At 41.8% G+C, this 17726-nt stretch overlaps 1 protein-coding gene across 4 annotated transcripts in view; it reads right to left on the bottom strand.

Annotated features, from left to right (window-relative positions):
* The window catches only part of LOC116806898 (guanine nucleotide-binding protein G(q) subunit alpha), a 374172-nt gene that overhangs the window by 183526 nt on the left and 172920 nt on the right, over positions 1 to 17726 (bottom strand). For all 4 annotated transcript variants that reach the window (XM_072923077.1, XM_032744725.3, XM_072923076.1 and 1 more), the window contains exon 2: positions 5391 to 5575. In XM_072923077.1, coding sequence (XP_072779178.1) covers positions 5391 to 5537 — 147 coding nt within the window. In that variant the 5' untranslated portion in view covers positions 5538 to 5575. The remainder of the gene's footprint in view (positions 1 to 5390; positions 5576 to 17726) is intronic.

Below are 17726 nucleotides of genomic sequence, written 5' to 3'. Positions count from 1 at the left end.
AAAAAGCTAGAAACATCTTATATAATTACCATCCTTTAACATCTGCAGGAGCTATCACAAAATCTACAAGAATATGTAAGCAAGCATTTTAACCACCCATTCTCTCTACTAGGAGTAAAATGGTGGAATTGGAAAGATAAAACATGGACACCACACCCCACACATATGCTTTTGTATTTGACTTCTCATTTCCCATTAGTAAAGGGTAGTTAATCACTTAAAATATTATGTTTCAAAAAAGATAAAGTGCTTCTCTTAAAATAAAATATAAAAGAAGGAATGAAGACACTTTAATGCACTGAAATATGAGTAGCTAACACTGAGTTTTCAAATTTATGCCTACAGTATTCCATATCTGGCATATATATTAAATAATCTAGGTCCTATTAATTTCAAAATTAAATGTTAGCACATGCATGAACTTCAGTGTGGTTACTTCATTTAATTTTGTGGGCTTGAGGCTGTTTAAAAATGCGAACAAAAGATATTTTTAGTTCTTTGAGTGACTCTGCTAACCTATCTTACCTCTGATAGACAATCATTTTTACTACACTTGGAAAAAATATAATCTAAAACTCACTTCTGTTGAGTTAAAATATGAAAAAGTAAAGAAGAATATAGGAGATAGAAACAAATAACTTATAAAATCATTGGAGCGATACATGCAAATGCAAGAAATTTCAGATCTAACCAAAAGGTAAGCAAAAAGGGAAGTAAGCAAAGACTTTTAAAAAAATTTGCTTTAAATGTAATGAAAAATGAAAACAATAGACAGCAGGACACTATGGTCATAGATAAACAGATAAAAACTTTATAAGGTCAAATGTAAAATAAAAAAGGAGACAGACCAGCTAGGTAAGTGAGAAAGAAATGACTGATAGAGGAAGACAGTTAAAAAGAAAAGTAGTTAGGGGTAGACTGAGTTCTGTTTCGGATTGTGAAAGTTTATTCTTTATGAAGCACTGAAGAAAAAAAATGTTCATGGCTTTATTGAAGCCCTCTTTAAAGCAAATCCTCATAGGAGGAAATGTAAAGTTATTGGGGAACCAGCTTTTACCTCATATTAAACAAGGCTCATGAACAAAAAAAAGTAATCTTTAATTTCTTTATCTGTATAGATGTTAAGTGATTACAATACTTGAAATCTTACTGCACTTTTTTCCATATTGGCTTGCTCTTAGGTAATCTATTTCTTGTGGAAAAAAAATTGCATCAGTAGCTTCACAGTATTAGAAGCATTTAACTGACTGCAAGACTTTTATTTACTGGGTAATTTTTCTTTAGTTTTGTGTGTCTGGAGGAAGACATCTGAGAGTACTAGGGCAACTCACATGACTAGTATAAATCCCTTTTTCCTGCAACCTGCTTTTAAGTTCTCTGCTTCAGCTTTGAGACGCTGAAGAATACTTTTTACAAAGATGGCACTGTTCATTTTTTTATCATGTGTATTCCAGACCAATAAGCTATTCTTCAGAAGCATTTAATTTCAATATCCCAAAAATATAATAATTCTTTCTTAGAAGGCCATAAATCCTGCAGATTCTGCATCATCTGAGAGTCAATGAATCTCACACACAGCTTGCATTCTGATGCTTGGGATTCAATCCTTCATACTCTTTGAATACCAGGTAAGGTATATGAGGGAGGTCCTTTTCTCCAAACTATGTTGTTCACATAGCCCTAATGTTTAGACTATACCTACTTTAACCAGGGAGAAAAAAAATGTTGCGTGCAATTACTACTTTGTTGTTCAACATGAAATTTCACTGAAGAGATCCAAAACTTTTAAGACTCCCCTACTTGAGATGAGAATTTATGTAATTTGACTCTATACCTGATCCTGATAGCTTACTTTTGTGTGTTTGCGTCCTGGGGTGACTTTATGTTGCTGAATTGTATCCCCATTCATCAGTTTAGTCCAGAAATAAGTTTTGCACCTTTAAGACTGGTTCTGAGATCAAAGAGGGGGAGAGAAGAAGCGCACAGTTTGTTTTCAGAAACTGTACTCACTCCACATTCCTTCTCCTGGACTGCGTTGTCTGCAGATGGACAGACAGCGGGACAGGGCTCTCCTTTGCTTTTAGTTAGTTTTTAGCTAACTGAGGCAGAGAAGTTCCCTGAACTGTGGTTTTTCTTTTTCTTGGAACTGTTTAAACCTGCTCTGTAAGGAACACCCAGAAGAGCACCGGCAGCTCACACCTGTGGCCCACCAGTCTGGGCCTGGGCCATGGCATTTCCAGTGCCAGAGGGACTGATAATAGACTGGATGAGTCAAGCTGCAACCCATGAAAAGGACTTTCTGAGTTTGCCATCTCTTCAGATTGGCAAGAGGTTTTATTGTTTAATATTGGTCATTTTTTGTGCTGGTGAATGATTTGCCTGTTAAATGTACAGATTTTTTCCACTTTTTTCCAAGGAAATCTTTTCCCAAACCAGTTGGGGGAGGGGCCACTTGAATCTGCTTTCTAGAGGAACCCCTTTGGAGGTTTTCTCTGAAATTTACCCTAAACCAGGACAGTTTGTTACAGTAGATTACTTCTATGGGGGTGGGGGTATGGAGCTATTAACAAAGTAAACTTGGCGTTGAAGACAATTTCAGTAAGATTTTGGATTTTAAAACCATTTTCCCATATCTGCTTTTTTTAAATTTTTAAACATTTCCTATAGGGAAATAGGCTTAAATAAAAAAAACAACTTCAATGGAAACAACTTACAGCAAAATTCTTGGTCTACTTTAAGGCATCATTTTATGTTTTCAGTCCCTATAGTTTCTTGCAACCTGCTTTATCTTACATTAGGTATCTTGTTATAAATATTTAAGAAGTCTCATGGGAAATTATGTAAATGGATTCAAAAAATATTTTCTGCCTGATAACCACTGCTGAATGACATCTTCCTGACAGTGTAAGAAGAGGCAACTGTCTTCTGGAAATTACACTGAAAGGCAACAATAATGGGTAAAAGTGGTAGTAGTTCTTTAGCACAGTAGTAAATTTATTTAGTAAAAGTTCTGTAACAACAGGAGAGGAAAAATAAAAAGCCTTCCTTCAGCAATATTAGACATGAAGAAAGACAGAAAAGGAGAAACGGGGGACTACATTACCTGGAACAATGACTTCTAAGCCATTATGGACAACATTGGGAATGTCAGAAGATAAAAAATTTGAAGTTAATGTTTTAATTCAGAATTTGAAAGGATTGACAGGAACATAAATATACAGGTCAGATTTCTAAAAAGACAATTTGAAAAATTATTTTAAAATATATATAAGATTGTTTTAAATTGAATTTGAATGTCAGTGGCTGCACATGAGTTATTAATGCACATTCACAAAAACTTTGCAGACAGGCAATTTTGAGAATTGCTCAAGTCCATTTCTGTAAAAAAAACAGGACAAAAAAAACCCCACCTAAGGCTTTTCTGTATTTTATAAATGGCTTCTCCAAAATTCAAGATGCATATAAAAAATTCAAAATTTGTGGTTAAAAAAAAAAATGGAAACACAGTAATAGTTTACTCAAATGGAAACTAAATACGTAGTCCATAAGCCACCATTTCCTATGTCACATCCCTAAGAGATAACCCTCACCTATTATCTTAAAGCTCAGTAGAGCTCATATTCTGAAACTGACAAGACAAAAAAGTATGAATATATGAAGTATGATACAATGCCTTACCATCAGTTTTGACACATTACAGTGTAAACAGTAATGTTTACATTTCTCAGTTGACTTTCATTATTCTGAAAATAAATAGTTCAAAGATCCTAGATTATTATAAGACAATGAATATATAGGACAATATATAGGACAATGAATTTCAGACTCTACCTCTTTGATTATATCACTTACTATGAAGCCAACACAACACTGGAAGAATTAAATTCCTTAACTTACAACATGCCTCTTCCTACACTAATATTAAAATAATCCAGCCTGTATGTCATTTTTTTACACTGCACAAAGATCACAAATGTCTACCTAATTGGACTTTTTGAATTTGATAAGTGTCACTTCACTCTCTTTTCTTTAGGCTTATCAATACAAACATTAGCTTGAGCTGTAGTTTTCTAAGCTACTGTACAAGACAAGTACTGTGCTAAAAATATGCAGTTACTCGAACTGTGAGATATTCTCTAGAAACCAATTTTTTTATATGAGATTCAAATTAATAGGAAATGCCCTTCCTGTGTTTTTTTTAGGTTGCAGGTCTAATGAATTTACCTTCTCAATGGAGAATAAAAGGAGGAAGGTGGAGAAATGTGTTTGCATTTTTCATTACCTTGAATTAAAAAATCCCCAAGTTTTTAAAGGAATTGCATCTAGAACCTGGCAACTTTGGCAAGTTGTACTTTAATCCACACCTAGAACTGATGGAAATGCTTGTGAAGGAGGTGAGTGTAAAGATAGACTCACTTTAAGTCAAGGTATTTTTATAGAGAGAAATGAACAGCTCTAATTAGAAAGCTCTGGCCACACATATACAGCTATGACACATCTAATTCACTACAACTATACAAAAACAGCCTATATAAACTGAACACTCAATTTGAACAATACAAAACACTTTGCAGTATAATACAAGAAAACAATTTACTGAGTTATGATTAGGACTTCCATATACTGCAGCAAAATGGCGGTCAATACCAATTCTGAAAAAAAAGTGCGCTGCACAATCAACTAAGTCTTCAAGTCAGCTTGTTAGGAAATTCAGTGCTTTATGTAAAGTGAAAACAGGGAGCTGAAATACATATGAAAATTTCAATTTTAATACTAGTTATACCAGTTATACATTTGATTTTAAATGGAAAATTTCTGAATGGAACAAAAATTAAAAGAAGTCAGGTTAATCAAAGATAAACCTTACAAAATATTTTAAATGCATTTTCTTTCAAAGTTTCAATGATGTCATCACTTTCAAAATAATTTTCTTATTTTAAGGCCTTGTATCAAAAGATTTATTTCATAATATACTCACACACAAGCAGATATTCCCACCTATTTTTCTGATTTTTTTTTTTCCCCCCCACATAATATTAATGGAAAACCTTAGGTAGTTCTCTTACCAACCAGAAAAATTACTTAACTGCTCTGGCCAGAACATGAGCTGGGAGGAAATTAAAAAAGATAATTAAAGTCACAGGCAAACAGCAGCCTGCCCTCTACCCTCTTGCTGTGACAAACCCCCCAAACATCTTGATAAGAACAGCACCTGTGTTGTCAGAGCAGTGCAAAGGGCAGAGAAGAAGAGGCAGGACTGGAAGAAGCCCTTTTCTTCTAAACTTTCGGTAGAATATAATTTGTTATTTATCATTTTTAGAGACATTCAGTATATTTCCTAAAGATAAAAGAGGAAAAATTTCAGCTATGGAAATAAACAAAAATCTCACCTTATTATGGTCATACTTGTATGGGATTTTGAGGGTATCCATTGCTCTGATCATGGTCTGCATTGCTGTAAATATATTCTGGTACACCAATTTCGTAAAGCCCCTTTTATCTTCATCAGAGTAACCTGATCCATGAATGATTCTCATCTGTTTGATGAACGTGCTTTTGCCACTCTCTCCTGTGCCTGAAAGACCAATAAGAATATACTTCAGCCAGTGGACACAAACATGACTTTTCTGCACAAAGTGGACAGCTTGTCAAGTTCAGGGCAAAACACTGTCAAGTCGTTATGGTGCTTGCAAGCTGCTTGCTTCAATATCAAGACAGCAGTAACACAGTAACTGCTGAAGCAACATTGAATCAAAAATTTTATTTTGAAGACAAAATACAAGCAGAAAAAAAATAGCAATGAGTTAATAACTAAAACAAAACTTCTCAAAAAATCTAGAATACACAACTGAGAATTTAAAATTATAAGCATAAAATTCCAATCCCAAATATATAGTTCACAACTATAGGGAATTGCTATTAGATATTCTATTACAAAAAAATCATAGAGTAAGAACAAAAATTAGCTTGTGTGGCTGACTTTCAGAACATTATGGTAAGCAGCAATATACAACCAATACATAATTGTTAGAAAGCCAAATAATATAACAATTATAGTTGTGCAAACTTCAACCTCAAAAATATATAAAATTAGCTTTAAGCAAAATTTGTATTTGTTAATGGACAGTCCTTTAAATTTCCTTTGTGTCTTTGTTCTTTACACAAAGCATAAATAACTAATAAATTAATATTCTGCATGTTTACCAATTTAAAGTTAAAATTTGCTTGTTTGGTATTTTGCACAAAATATATCACGCAGCATTTCTTCCTTTGGCAAAATTCAGTCTCTCTGTGATTAGCTGAGCTTATCTAAGCAAACAAATCATATGAATACTTTATAAGAAGGAATTGAAATTTTAAACAGTTGCACAGCCATATGAATGCTGTATGTACACCTAGATATTTAGCTCCCTAAGAAATGCAACGCATTTAAATGCATGCAATACTTAGTCTTTCAGCCTATATTCTATTTTGATAATTTTTATAAAGCTTTCAGGCCTCATTTATGATATAATACTTGACTACCAGGACAAAGAAAGCCTTATGCTTTATATGATGTTTTAGGTATCTCAGAGTAGTGTATTTCACAAGCAGCGCAATGTTGCAGTACAAGCTGATTCATACTGAACATTAATCTGTTTATAAATAAGAAATCCAGCCCAGTTCCATAAACCAGCCTCTGGGCTGACTGACAGAGGTTTCAACCAATAACAACTCTCCTAAAGTACAAGCATTTGACTGGTTCAGAGTCTAGGAGGCATGGAGATTAGACCAATTATTGTTTAGAGCCAGGAGTTTTTGAATTGCCTATAAAAGCAAGCCCCGAACAATAAAACACACTGTTTGGCTGATGAGCAATGGAGGTCTGTCGTATGTTACATCTCAGATGTACAAACATCATGTGACAGTGCAATGCAAGGTTAAAGCATGATTCTGTGCTTGCAACTCAAGTATTTCAGGTAGTACACCTCAAAATCTAACCTCAAAGTCTCTACAAGATTTTCTCTTTACTGTGTGACTGTTCATTAAACTCCCGCTTAAATTTTTGTCTATCACAGCTCATGCTAAGGAATTATGTATGCTAGGAGCAGAGCCATTAAGTCAAAGCCAAGCACTAAGTAGGCAGGACAGGTGGCCAAAAATAGCTAAAGGGCCATTATACAACCATTATCACCTGCAAATTGTTGTTTCCAGGAGCTGTTATCTCTTGCTTGGCAGTCTGGTCAGAATCCGCTAAATTATGGAAATGGTATAGACCAAATCGCCAAGATGGAGAGTATAGAACACCAGCTTACCTAAAAAGCTTTTGAAGTATATCCAGCAGCAGTTGGACTGCTGAGGCTTTCATGCTTCCTGGTGTGATACAGGAGATGCCTGCACCATGATGGAAGAGGAAGGATGAGCACTCTCACTGTTGGCTAGGCAACTAATTTTCTTTTCCTCATAGATGTGTTATCAGATGATAAATGGCCTACACCTGGTGAGCTAACACAATGCTTATTCTCCAAAACTACTGGCTTATGGAAACTGCACAATGTCCACTGTGTATGAAGGAGAACTGGAAGTTCGCCAGCCTCAGTGTCCTGCCAACCCAGCCAGGTCACCTGGAACACTGAGGTCTATGACCACCAGAGACCAGCAGAGAGACCCCAAGGACAGAAGAATGCATGAGTAAAGGGGAGGGGAAATATGTTAATGATTTCAGGGAAATTATTATCACATGTTTGTTTAGTCTGGGACAATCAATGAATATGTATGCAAAATACAGTGTCTAAACAGAAACTTTCCTGTACCCAGCATGCACGGGTTTGGGAGGAGCTATCCCCCAGTGTATCCGGCCAAATAAAGAATGCTTGCTTCTTAATGCTACATTGGTGTTAAGGGGTTTCTTATTTTACCAAATTTTTGGTAATGGTTTTGGCGACCCAGATGAGACAGACTCCTAATTTTCAATGGATCTGAGGGATCACAGGACTTCCAGCAAGCACTGAGGGATTCTCAGGGAGAACCTTCGATCCCTGGTCTGAAAGAAATCGTAGCAAGACCCCTGGTAAAATAAAGGCATTCTTTACTTTACTCTAAAGGTGTTAACTGTTAACCTACCTATAAGGCACAGCAAAAGCTACACAGGGTTTGGTTTAAAGGTACCTAAGGTGAGAAAAGGAAAGGGTTAGTGTCCCTTCAGAAGGAAAGTGTTAGAGTCCCTTCTAAGGAGCTCCTAAACAGTAATTTGTTATAATGGGAAACAAAACCTCAAAAGGGGTATCACAGGTGTCACCGCTGGGATGCATCTTGAAACACTGGAAACAAATTTGGGGTATGCCCCTCATATGTGAAAAACTTACAATTCTGTAATCAGTGGTAGCCACTTTCCATGCTGGAAGATCAAAAGAAGTGGACTACAGATGGAACCTTACAGTATAATACCCTGTTGCAATTAATGTTGTTTTGTAGAAGGGAAAATAAGTGGAATAAAGTTCCTTATGTTGACTTGTTTTTCACCCTAAGAAATCATCTAGAGTGGCAAAAGGAATGTGGCAGGACCCTGCAAGATCCATTAATTTTTGCAGTTGAAAAGGAAGAGAAAGGCAAAGGGTTGAAAAGGTGGTGTTCTGCATGCAGCCTAGGGCAGAAGTGCTTAAAGCGTGGAAGAGAGGACAAGGATGATTTAGAGATGATGGCTGCTCTACGGCAAAGAATATGTGGGGTGAATGCTGAATCGGCAGGGAACAGGTGCGGTGAAGGATGAATCGGCAGGGAACACAGCTAGATGCATAAGTATGTCATGGGACAGTGGACTGGAACTGAGACAACGCTTTAGGGGATCAGAGGATTTTAGCCTGATTGCAAGACGCACTAGAAGGCAGCAAGGAGATGATGGGGGGAATGCTGGGGATATTCTGATGGCTTCCCTCTGGCAGGTGGTTGGGAATCATGGTCCAGTAAAAGTAAAGACCCCATTTCAATTGTGGCTTTAATGTAACGGAAAAAGGGAGCAGGAATTTATAGAGAGGATCCAGATAGAGTTGCTAAAGTATTTGAAACCATAATTAGGACTCAGGATCCTGACTGGAATGATATACAAATGATGTTAGATATGCTGTTGGATAGCACAGAAAAAAAGATGGTTTTGACCATGGCCAGAAAACAGGTGGAGGGGGCACATGCTAATGGAGACTTAGAAGGAACAGTAGATGAGATTTTTCCTTCAACAGATCCAAGCTGGAATCCTAATTTATTGGGACTCCAAGATCGTTTAACAAGACATCAGAGATACATATTGTTTGATGTAAAGCATGCTATACTAAAAGCCATGAACTGGTCAAAACTGTATTAGGTAAAGCAGGACAGTACTGAATCCCCCATGACTTTCATGGAACTATTGAAGGTGACTGCCAGAAAATATACTAATCTGTATCCTGAGAATCCAGAGGAGGCTGTACAGTTAGCAACTACCTTTATAGGGCAGTCTACCCCAGATATTGGAAAGAAACTCCAAAAACTAGAAGGAGCACAGTCACATGACTTAGGAAAGTTGTTAGAAGTGTGGAAAGTATATCACAACAGGGATAGGGGAAAAGAACTATGGCAGGCTAGAAGGGAAAACAGGAGACATGACAAACTGCTTGTGACTTTCGGGGTGGCTAAGGGACCTGTGGAGGGTACTAAGGGACCAGCCAACAGGGGAGGTCGGGTGGGGGGAACAAGGGGAAGGGGAGGCAGGAGGCTCCCACCGTTTCCCCGACAACAGTTAGGGGAAGACCAGTTGTCCTAGGGTGACTGTTATGGTGTTTGTATCTCCAATCGTGTGTTCTGTTTACGTTTGATATTATGTTCTGTGCTTTCAGAACTGACTCTGAAAGTGAAGGTTTGTTTTGCTGCGTTATCATCTGGTTCACCTTCCCCCATGTCTGCTGGAAAGCTAGAAAAGGCTAGGGCTGGCTGGCTGGCTTTGCTTTGCTTGCTTGCTTGCTTGGCTTGCTTGCTTTGCCTGCTTTCTTGCTTTCTTGCTTTGCTTCCTAGTTAGGTTAAGCAGTCCAATTCTTTCCCTGGACTGTTGTTTTTTTTTCCCTTTCCTCTTTCTGAATATCATTCAACCTGCTCTGGACTGGGATCTGGGAAACACCAAAGAACACCAGGAGCCTGCATTTGGAGATCTGCAGCAGCCATCCCCAGCGTCCAGACCCGGGCGACCACTCCCAGGAAAGACCTTCTGGATTCGTTCAGCTCTTCAGAGGGGTGAAAGAGTCTTGTTGTCATCTTGTGTTAATTGTTTTGGTGTTGGGGAGTGCTTTGTTGTTGAATAAACAGGTTCTTTTCCACTTCCCTCTCAGAGGAAATTTTTCCCTGAACCAGGTGGGTGGGGAGGGGCCGTGGGGGTTTCCTGGGGGCTCCTTTCAGGGGGTTTTCCCAAAATTTGCCCTAAACTAGGACAAATATTTTGGCGCCCAACTCGGGGCTCGAGAGAGTGGAAAAAAACCCTGTTGTAATCATATTTTTGTTCCAATTATTTTGTCTGGGTATGGAGCAGTTACTGGTTATGTTGTTTGAATTAATATTGTCTCTTGGGGTGAAGGCCTGCATGTGTCTCTGGTCCCTAGGGGTTTTTGAGATCTTAATCCCCCTGTGGTCCCTAGGTTTATTTTTTTATCCAGGAATAGCTCCGGTATTGTCCCTAATACGTAGGTTTTGCAGTAGAAGGGCACTGACCAGAATATCCATCGTGCTGTGCTTGGGTGTAATAGCTTCCAGAGGGTTTATAAAGGTGCTGAGGTCTGTTCCTGGAATGTATGGTTCATGGTTATGGTTGTACAGCCAGTTTGTTAGAGGGGAAGTAGGGGATGAGGCTTTTCAGCCTTTGCTTTCCTTCTTCTCCTCTGAATTTGTTACCTCCCTATTAGAGAATGTTCAGTTTCCCCTGACTGTTAAGGAGACCATCTTCCTGGTGTTTAATCTGGTAAGCTTTCTCTATACAGCCTGCAGTCTCTCTAGAATGAGGGCTGAGATTTCTAGAGGGGCTGATGAGACCTCTGACCCAGGAGTAGACCCAGGTGTGAGAAATCTTGAGTGGTGTGGGAAATGGGAGGATATGGGCCAAATCTTAAAGGAATTTTCTGACCCTATAGCCTGGGACTTTCCAAGTGAAAAAATTCAGAATCCGGCTGAGGTGGCGAAGTACCTGAAAGAGAAGTGCCATGATAACTCTAAGGAGAAAAAAATCATTGCAGTGAGCTGGGCCCTGGCATATGCTTATCGCACCCTGTTAGATACTGTAGGGCAGCAGACAGAGGAAGGGGGGCAGGGAGATAAATCAGCAGCTATCCCAGTCACTCAGGCTGCAGCCAACACCCCCGGCTCAAAGCCAGCAGCTAAACCAGACTCAGCAGCCAAGCCTCAACCAATGGCTGTTGCTACTAGTACAAGAAGTGGGAAGCGCACAGAAAAGACCAATCGACCAGTGGATGATGACGATGATGATGATAATGCAGGAGAGGGACCCTCAATGCCTGCTGACATAAAATCAGAAGTCAAAGCAACTGGTACAAGATCAGAGGCCAATACTGAGTCCTTTTCCCTAAAGGACCTTCGTGGCCTGAGGAAGGATTATACCCGACGACCTGATGAGTCTGTAATTAGTTGGTTGGTCCGTCTTTGGGATGCTGCAGGCGAGGCTACAATTCTGGATGGTACTGAGGCAAGACATTTGGGATCCCTGTCACATGATCCTGTTATTGATCAAGGAATGATGAGGGGGGCTAACCCTCACAGCCTCTGGGCACGGGTTCTGGAAAGTGTAGCACAAAGATACCTGTGTGCAGATGATCTTTATATGCAGCAAACCCAGTGGAAGACTATAGAACAAGGGATCCAACGTCTGAGAGAAATGGCAGTGGCAGAGATTATCTTCTCAGATGAAATAACAACTAGGAATCCAGACTTGGTACCATGTACATCTGTGATGTGGCGAAAACTTGTACGGCTTGGGCCACATGACTACGCTTCTGCCTTAGCAATAATGAAGCAAGATGAGAGGGATGAGACCGTGCTCGAAATGGCAAGGAAACTCCGAGCATATGCAGATGCTGTACATGGCCCAACCCATGCCAGAATTGCAGCAGTGGAAACACGTCTGCAGAAATTAGAAGATAAGATAGAGGAGAATCATAAGAGACTCAGGGAGGAGATAAAGGAGGACCTTCTCCAAATCTCAGCAGTACAGATCAGAGGTTCTGGTATCCAACGTAGACGTTCCTCAGATGGTGAGAGAAGGTACACCCCACGAACTGAGCTGTGGTTCTTCCTGCGCAATTGTGGAGAAAACATGAGGAAATGGGACGGAAAATCTACTGGTGCTCTGGCACAACGGGTGCGTGAATTGAAGGAAGGTAAGACTCAGAGAGGAAGTGCCACCAAAAGGAGAGCAGCTCCAGTTGCCCGTAGCCAAACTGCCAGGCATGATGATGATGATGACATGTCTGATCCCCTTGAAGGAACCTCTAAGACATACGCCCAAGGCAAGAAGGATAACCAGGCTTAGAGGGGCCCTGCCTCTAGCCAGGTAGAGGCGAGGGAAAACCGTGTTTTCTGGACTGTGTGGATTCGCTGGCCTGGCACATCGGACCCACAAAGATATAAGGCTTTGGTTGATACGGGTGCACAATGCACATTAATTCCATCAAGACACGTAGGGGCAGAATCTGTCTCTATTGCCGGTGTGACAGGTGGATCACAGGACTTTACCGTGGTGGAAGCTGATGTAAGTCTGACAGGAAATGAGTGGAAGAAACACCCTATTGTGACTGGCCCAGAGGCCCCATGTATTTTGGGCATAGCTTACCTTCGAAGGGGATATTTTAAAGACCCAAAGGGACTCAGGTGGGCATTTGGGATAGCAGCTGTAGCGACAGAGGGCATCCAGCAACTGAACACCTTGCCTGGACTGTCTGAGAATCCAACTACAGTAGGACTGTTGAAGGGAGAAGAACAAAAGGTACCAGTTGCCACTTCAACAGTGCATCGTCAACAGTACAGAACAACTCGAGATGCTGTGGTTCCCATCCATAAGATGATCCGAGAGCTGGAGAGCCAAGGGGTGGTCAGCAAAACCCACTCACCCTTCAACAGCCCCATTTGGCCTGTGCGTAAATCTGAAGGAGAATGGAGATTGACTGTGGACTACCGTGCATTGAATGAAGTGACTCCACCACTGAGCGCTGCTGTGCCAGATATGCTGGAACTCCAGTACAAGCTGGAGTCCAAGGCAGCGAAGTGGTACGCCACTATTGATATTGCCAATGCATTTTTCTCCATTCCTCTGGCAGCAGAATGCAGGCCTCAGTTTGCCTTTACATGGAGGGGAGTGCAGTATACCTGGAACCGACTGCCCCAGGGGTGGAAGCACAGTCCTACCATCTGCCATGGGCTGATCCAGACTGCACTAGAAAAGGGTGAGGCTCCAGAACATCTACAATATATTGATGATATCATTGTGTGGGGGAACACAGCAGCAGAAGTGTTTGAGAAAGGAGAGAAAATCATCCGAATCCTCCTGGAAGCTGGTTTCGCCATCAAGAAGAGTAAAATGAAGGGACCTGCTCGAGAGATCCAGTTCTTGGGAGTGAAGTGGCAAGATGGACGGCGTCAGATTCCTACAGATGTCATCAACAAGATCACAGCCATGTCTCCACCAACCAACAAGAAAGAGACACAAGCTTTCTTAGGCGCCATTGGTTTTTGGAGAATGCACATTCCTGAGTACAGTCAGATCGCGAGTCCCCTCTACCTGGTCACCCGCAAGAAGAATGATTTCTGTTGGGGCCCTGAGCAGCAGCAAGCTTTCACCCAGATAAAGCAGGAAATTGCTCATGCAGTAGCTCTTGGCCCAGTCAGGACAGGACCAGATGTGAAGAACGTGCTCTACTCTGCAGCCGGGAGCCATGGTCTGTCCTGGAGCCTTTGGCAGAAGGTGCCTGATGAGACTCGGGGCCGACCACTGGGATTTTGGAGTCGGAGCTACAGAGGGTCTGAAGCCAACTACACCCCAACAGAGAAGGAAATCTTGGCCGCCTACGAGGGAGTCCAGGCCGCCTCGGAGGTGATTGGCACAGAAGCACAACTCCTCCTGGCACCCCGACTACCGGTGCTGGGGTGGATGTTCAGAGGAAAGGTTCCCTCCACCCACCATGCCACCAGTGCTACATGGAGCAAGTGGATTGCTCTCATCACGCAGCGTGCCCATATTGGTAAGCTGAATCGCCCTGGGATTTTGGAAGTAATTACAAATTGGCCCGAGGGTGAAAGTTTTCGTGTCGCAGATGAAGAAGAAGAACCAGTGACACGGGCTGAAGAAGCTCCACCATATAACCAACTGCCAGCAGAGGAAACACGCTATGCTCTCTTCACTGACGGTTCCTGTCGCATCGTAGGGATGAATCGGAAGTGGAAAGCAGCTGTATGGAGTCCCACACGACGGGTTGCAGAGGCCACTGAAGGAGAAGGTGGATCAAGCCAGTTTGCTGAACTCAAAGCCGTTCAACTGGCCCTAGACATTGCAGAAAGGGAGAAGTGGCCAAAGCTCTACCTCTACACTGATTCATGGATGGTAGCCAATGCTCTGTGGGGGTGGCTAGAGAGGTGGAAAGAAGCTAACTGGCAGCGTAGAGGAAAACCAATTTGGGCTGCTGAAGAGTGGAAAGATATCGCTACCTGGGTAGAGAAGCTACCTGTGAAGGTTCGCCATGTAGATGCCCATGTCCCCAGAAGTAGAGCTAATGAAGAGCAGCAAAACAATCAGCACGTAGATCAGGCTGCAAAGATAGGGGTGTCAAAGATAGACCTCGATTGGGAACACAAGGGGGAGTTGTTCCTAGCACGATGGGCCCATGATGCCTCAGGCCATCAGGGTAGAGATGCCACTTATAAGTGGGCACGAGACCGAGGGGTGGATTTAACCATGGACAGTATTTCTCAGGTTATCCATGACTGTGAGACATGCGCTACCATCAAACAGGCCAAGCGGGTGAAGCCCCTGTGGTATGGTGGGCGGTGGTCCAAGTACAAGTATGGGGAGGCCTGGCAGATTGATTACATCACACTGCACCAGACATCACAAGGCAAGCGCTACGTGCTCACAATGGTAGAAGCCACCACTGGATGGTTGGAAACCTATCCTGTGTCTCATGCTACAGCCCGTAACACCATCCTGGGCCTTGAAAAGCAGGTTCTTTGGAGGCATGGTACCCCTGAGAGGATTGAGTCAGACAATGGGACTCATTTCAAGAACAGCCTTATCAACACCTGGGCTAGGGAACATGGCATTGAGTGGGTGTACCACATCCCCTACCATGCACCAGCTGCAGGCAAAGTGGAGAGGTACAATGGACTGTTAAAAACCACCTTAAAAGCATTGGGTGGGGGATCTTTCAAAAATTGGGAGCAACATTTAGCAAAGGCCACCTGGTTAGTTAACAGCCGAGGTTCCACCAATCGAGCAGGTCCTGCCCAGTCTGAGCCCCTGAATATAGTAGATGGAGATAAAGTCCCAGTGGCACATGTCAGAGGTTTGTTAGGGAAATCAGTGTGGATCAATCCTGCCTCGAGTACAGACAAACCCATTCGTGGGATTGTCTTTGCTCAGGGACCAGGTTGTACATGGTGGATAATGCAGAGAGATGGAACAACACGATGTGTACCTCAGGGAGATCTGATTGTGGGGTGAAACTATTGTGCAAATATCACTGTTTGCTGAATGTTACTGCCAATGTCTGTGCATGAAACACACAGACATGAGAAAGAAGGAAATGAGTAAGTGAAAGATACAAGTTTTAACTTGATGGAGTTTTTACATGATGTTGAAGATATGGAGATAAGGGGTGGAATGTCCTAGGGTGACTGTTATGGTGTTTGTATCTCCAATCGTGTGTTCTGTTTACGTTTGATATTATGTTCTGTGCTTTCAGAACTGACTCTGAAAGTGAAGGTTTGTTTTGCTGTGTTATCATCTGGTTCACCTTCCCCCATGTCTGCTGGAAAGCTAGAAAAGGCTAGGGCTGGCTGGCTGGCTTTGCTTTGCTTGCTTGCTTGCTTGGCTTGCTTGCTTTGCCTGCTTTCTTGCTTTCTTGCTTTGCTTCCTAGTTAGGTTAAGCAGTCCAATTCTTTCCCTGGACTGTTGTTTTTTTTTCCCTTTCCTCTTTCTGAATATCATTCAACCTGCTCTGGACTGGGATCTGGGAAACACCAAGGAACACCAGGAGCCTGCATTTGGAGATCTGCAGCAGCCATCCCCAGCGTCCAGACCCGGGCGACCACTCCCAGGAAAGACCTTCTGGATTCGTTCAGCTCTTCAGAGGGGTGAAAGAGTCTTGTTGTCATCTTGTGTTAATTGTTTTGGTGTTGGGGAGTGCTTTGTTGTTGAATAAACAGGTTCTTTTCCACTTCCCTCTCAGAGGGAATTTTTCCCTGAACCAGGTGGGTGGGGAGGGGCCGTGGGGGTTTCCTGGGGGCTCCTTTCAGGGGGTTTTCCCCAAATTTGCCCTAAACTAGGACACCAGTATACAGTCTGCAGGGAAAAGGGGCATTGGAAGGGAGAATGCACACAGGCTGGAAAGCTGGACCTGGTCTTAAAGATTAGACTGTTAGAAGATGAAGATTGAATGGGACCAGAGGATTTTACCCCAGCTGATCCCCTGGTTACACTGAGGTTGGGGAAAGAAGTGGAATTTTTGGTGGACACAGGAGAAACTTATTCCATATAGAATACATGCAAAGGGAAACTTCATAGGAATGTGGTTGTCTTGGGGTGATGTTATGATACTATATCCCCTATTGTCTGCTTTAAGCCCAGACATAGGTCCTGTAACTTTAAGCTCAGAGGGGGGTGGAGGCAGTGGAATTATTTCCGTGGCCTGTGTTCAAAAACACAGGTAACTCCCTCGGCTTTTCCCCAGCACTCAGCTCTGTGTATGCAGCAGAAAAAAAAGGTAGTTGTGTCTTTGCTTTTAGCTAGCTTCTTTTTTGTTAGCTGAGGGAAGAAGTTTTTTTTCCCAGGACTGTGACTACTTCTTCTGGAGCTGTTCAGCTTTGCTCCAGTCCAAAACACCTGAACATTGCCAGGAGCCCCACGCCGTGGCCCAGCGGGGGGAAGGCTTCAGGGATACCACATTCTGGCTCCAGACCTTAGGAGAAGCTGAGCAGGACTCTAAAAATCCACCATCTTTCTCCACAATGATAAGGTTTATTTTCTAACAATATTCATTTTCTTTTCCGTGCCTGTGTGCACTCTGCTTTTTCAATAAACAGAGGTTTTTTTTCATTTTCCTCCAAGAAATTCCTTTTGAACCTGTGGGGGAGGGGCTGTTGAAACCTACCTCTCTTTAGAGGTCACGTTCATTTCAGGACATTTCCTCCTAATTTGTTTCAAACCAAGACAGTGGTAAATGTAATTGGTGCTCCAGGGAAAAGCAAAACTTAGTCCTTTTTACAACCCATGAAATTTAAATTAGGAAATAATTGGATTACTCATGAGTTTCTATGTATGCCCAAATGCCCAGGTCCCTTGCTGGGGAGAGATTTATGAGGAAAACTGGATATTCAAAAAATTTTTCACGATGTGAAAATACAAATTTAAATACCAGAATCAAAAGCTGTTTGGTCAAGGATTTTTATGTTACAGGAGTCAAATGAATTGGAAGAAATCCCATAGGAGGTAGAGAATGCTGTGACCCTGT

This window comes from Taeniopygia guttata, chromosome W, assembly GCF_048771995.1.
Source record: "Taeniopygia guttata chromosome W, bTaeGut7.mat, whole genome shotgun sequence".
NCBI classification, from domain to species: domain Eukaryota; kingdom Metazoa; phylum Chordata; class Aves; order Passeriformes; family Estrildidae; genus Taeniopygia; species Taeniopygia guttata.
This window is presented reverse-complemented; position numbering and strand designations above follow the sequence as displayed.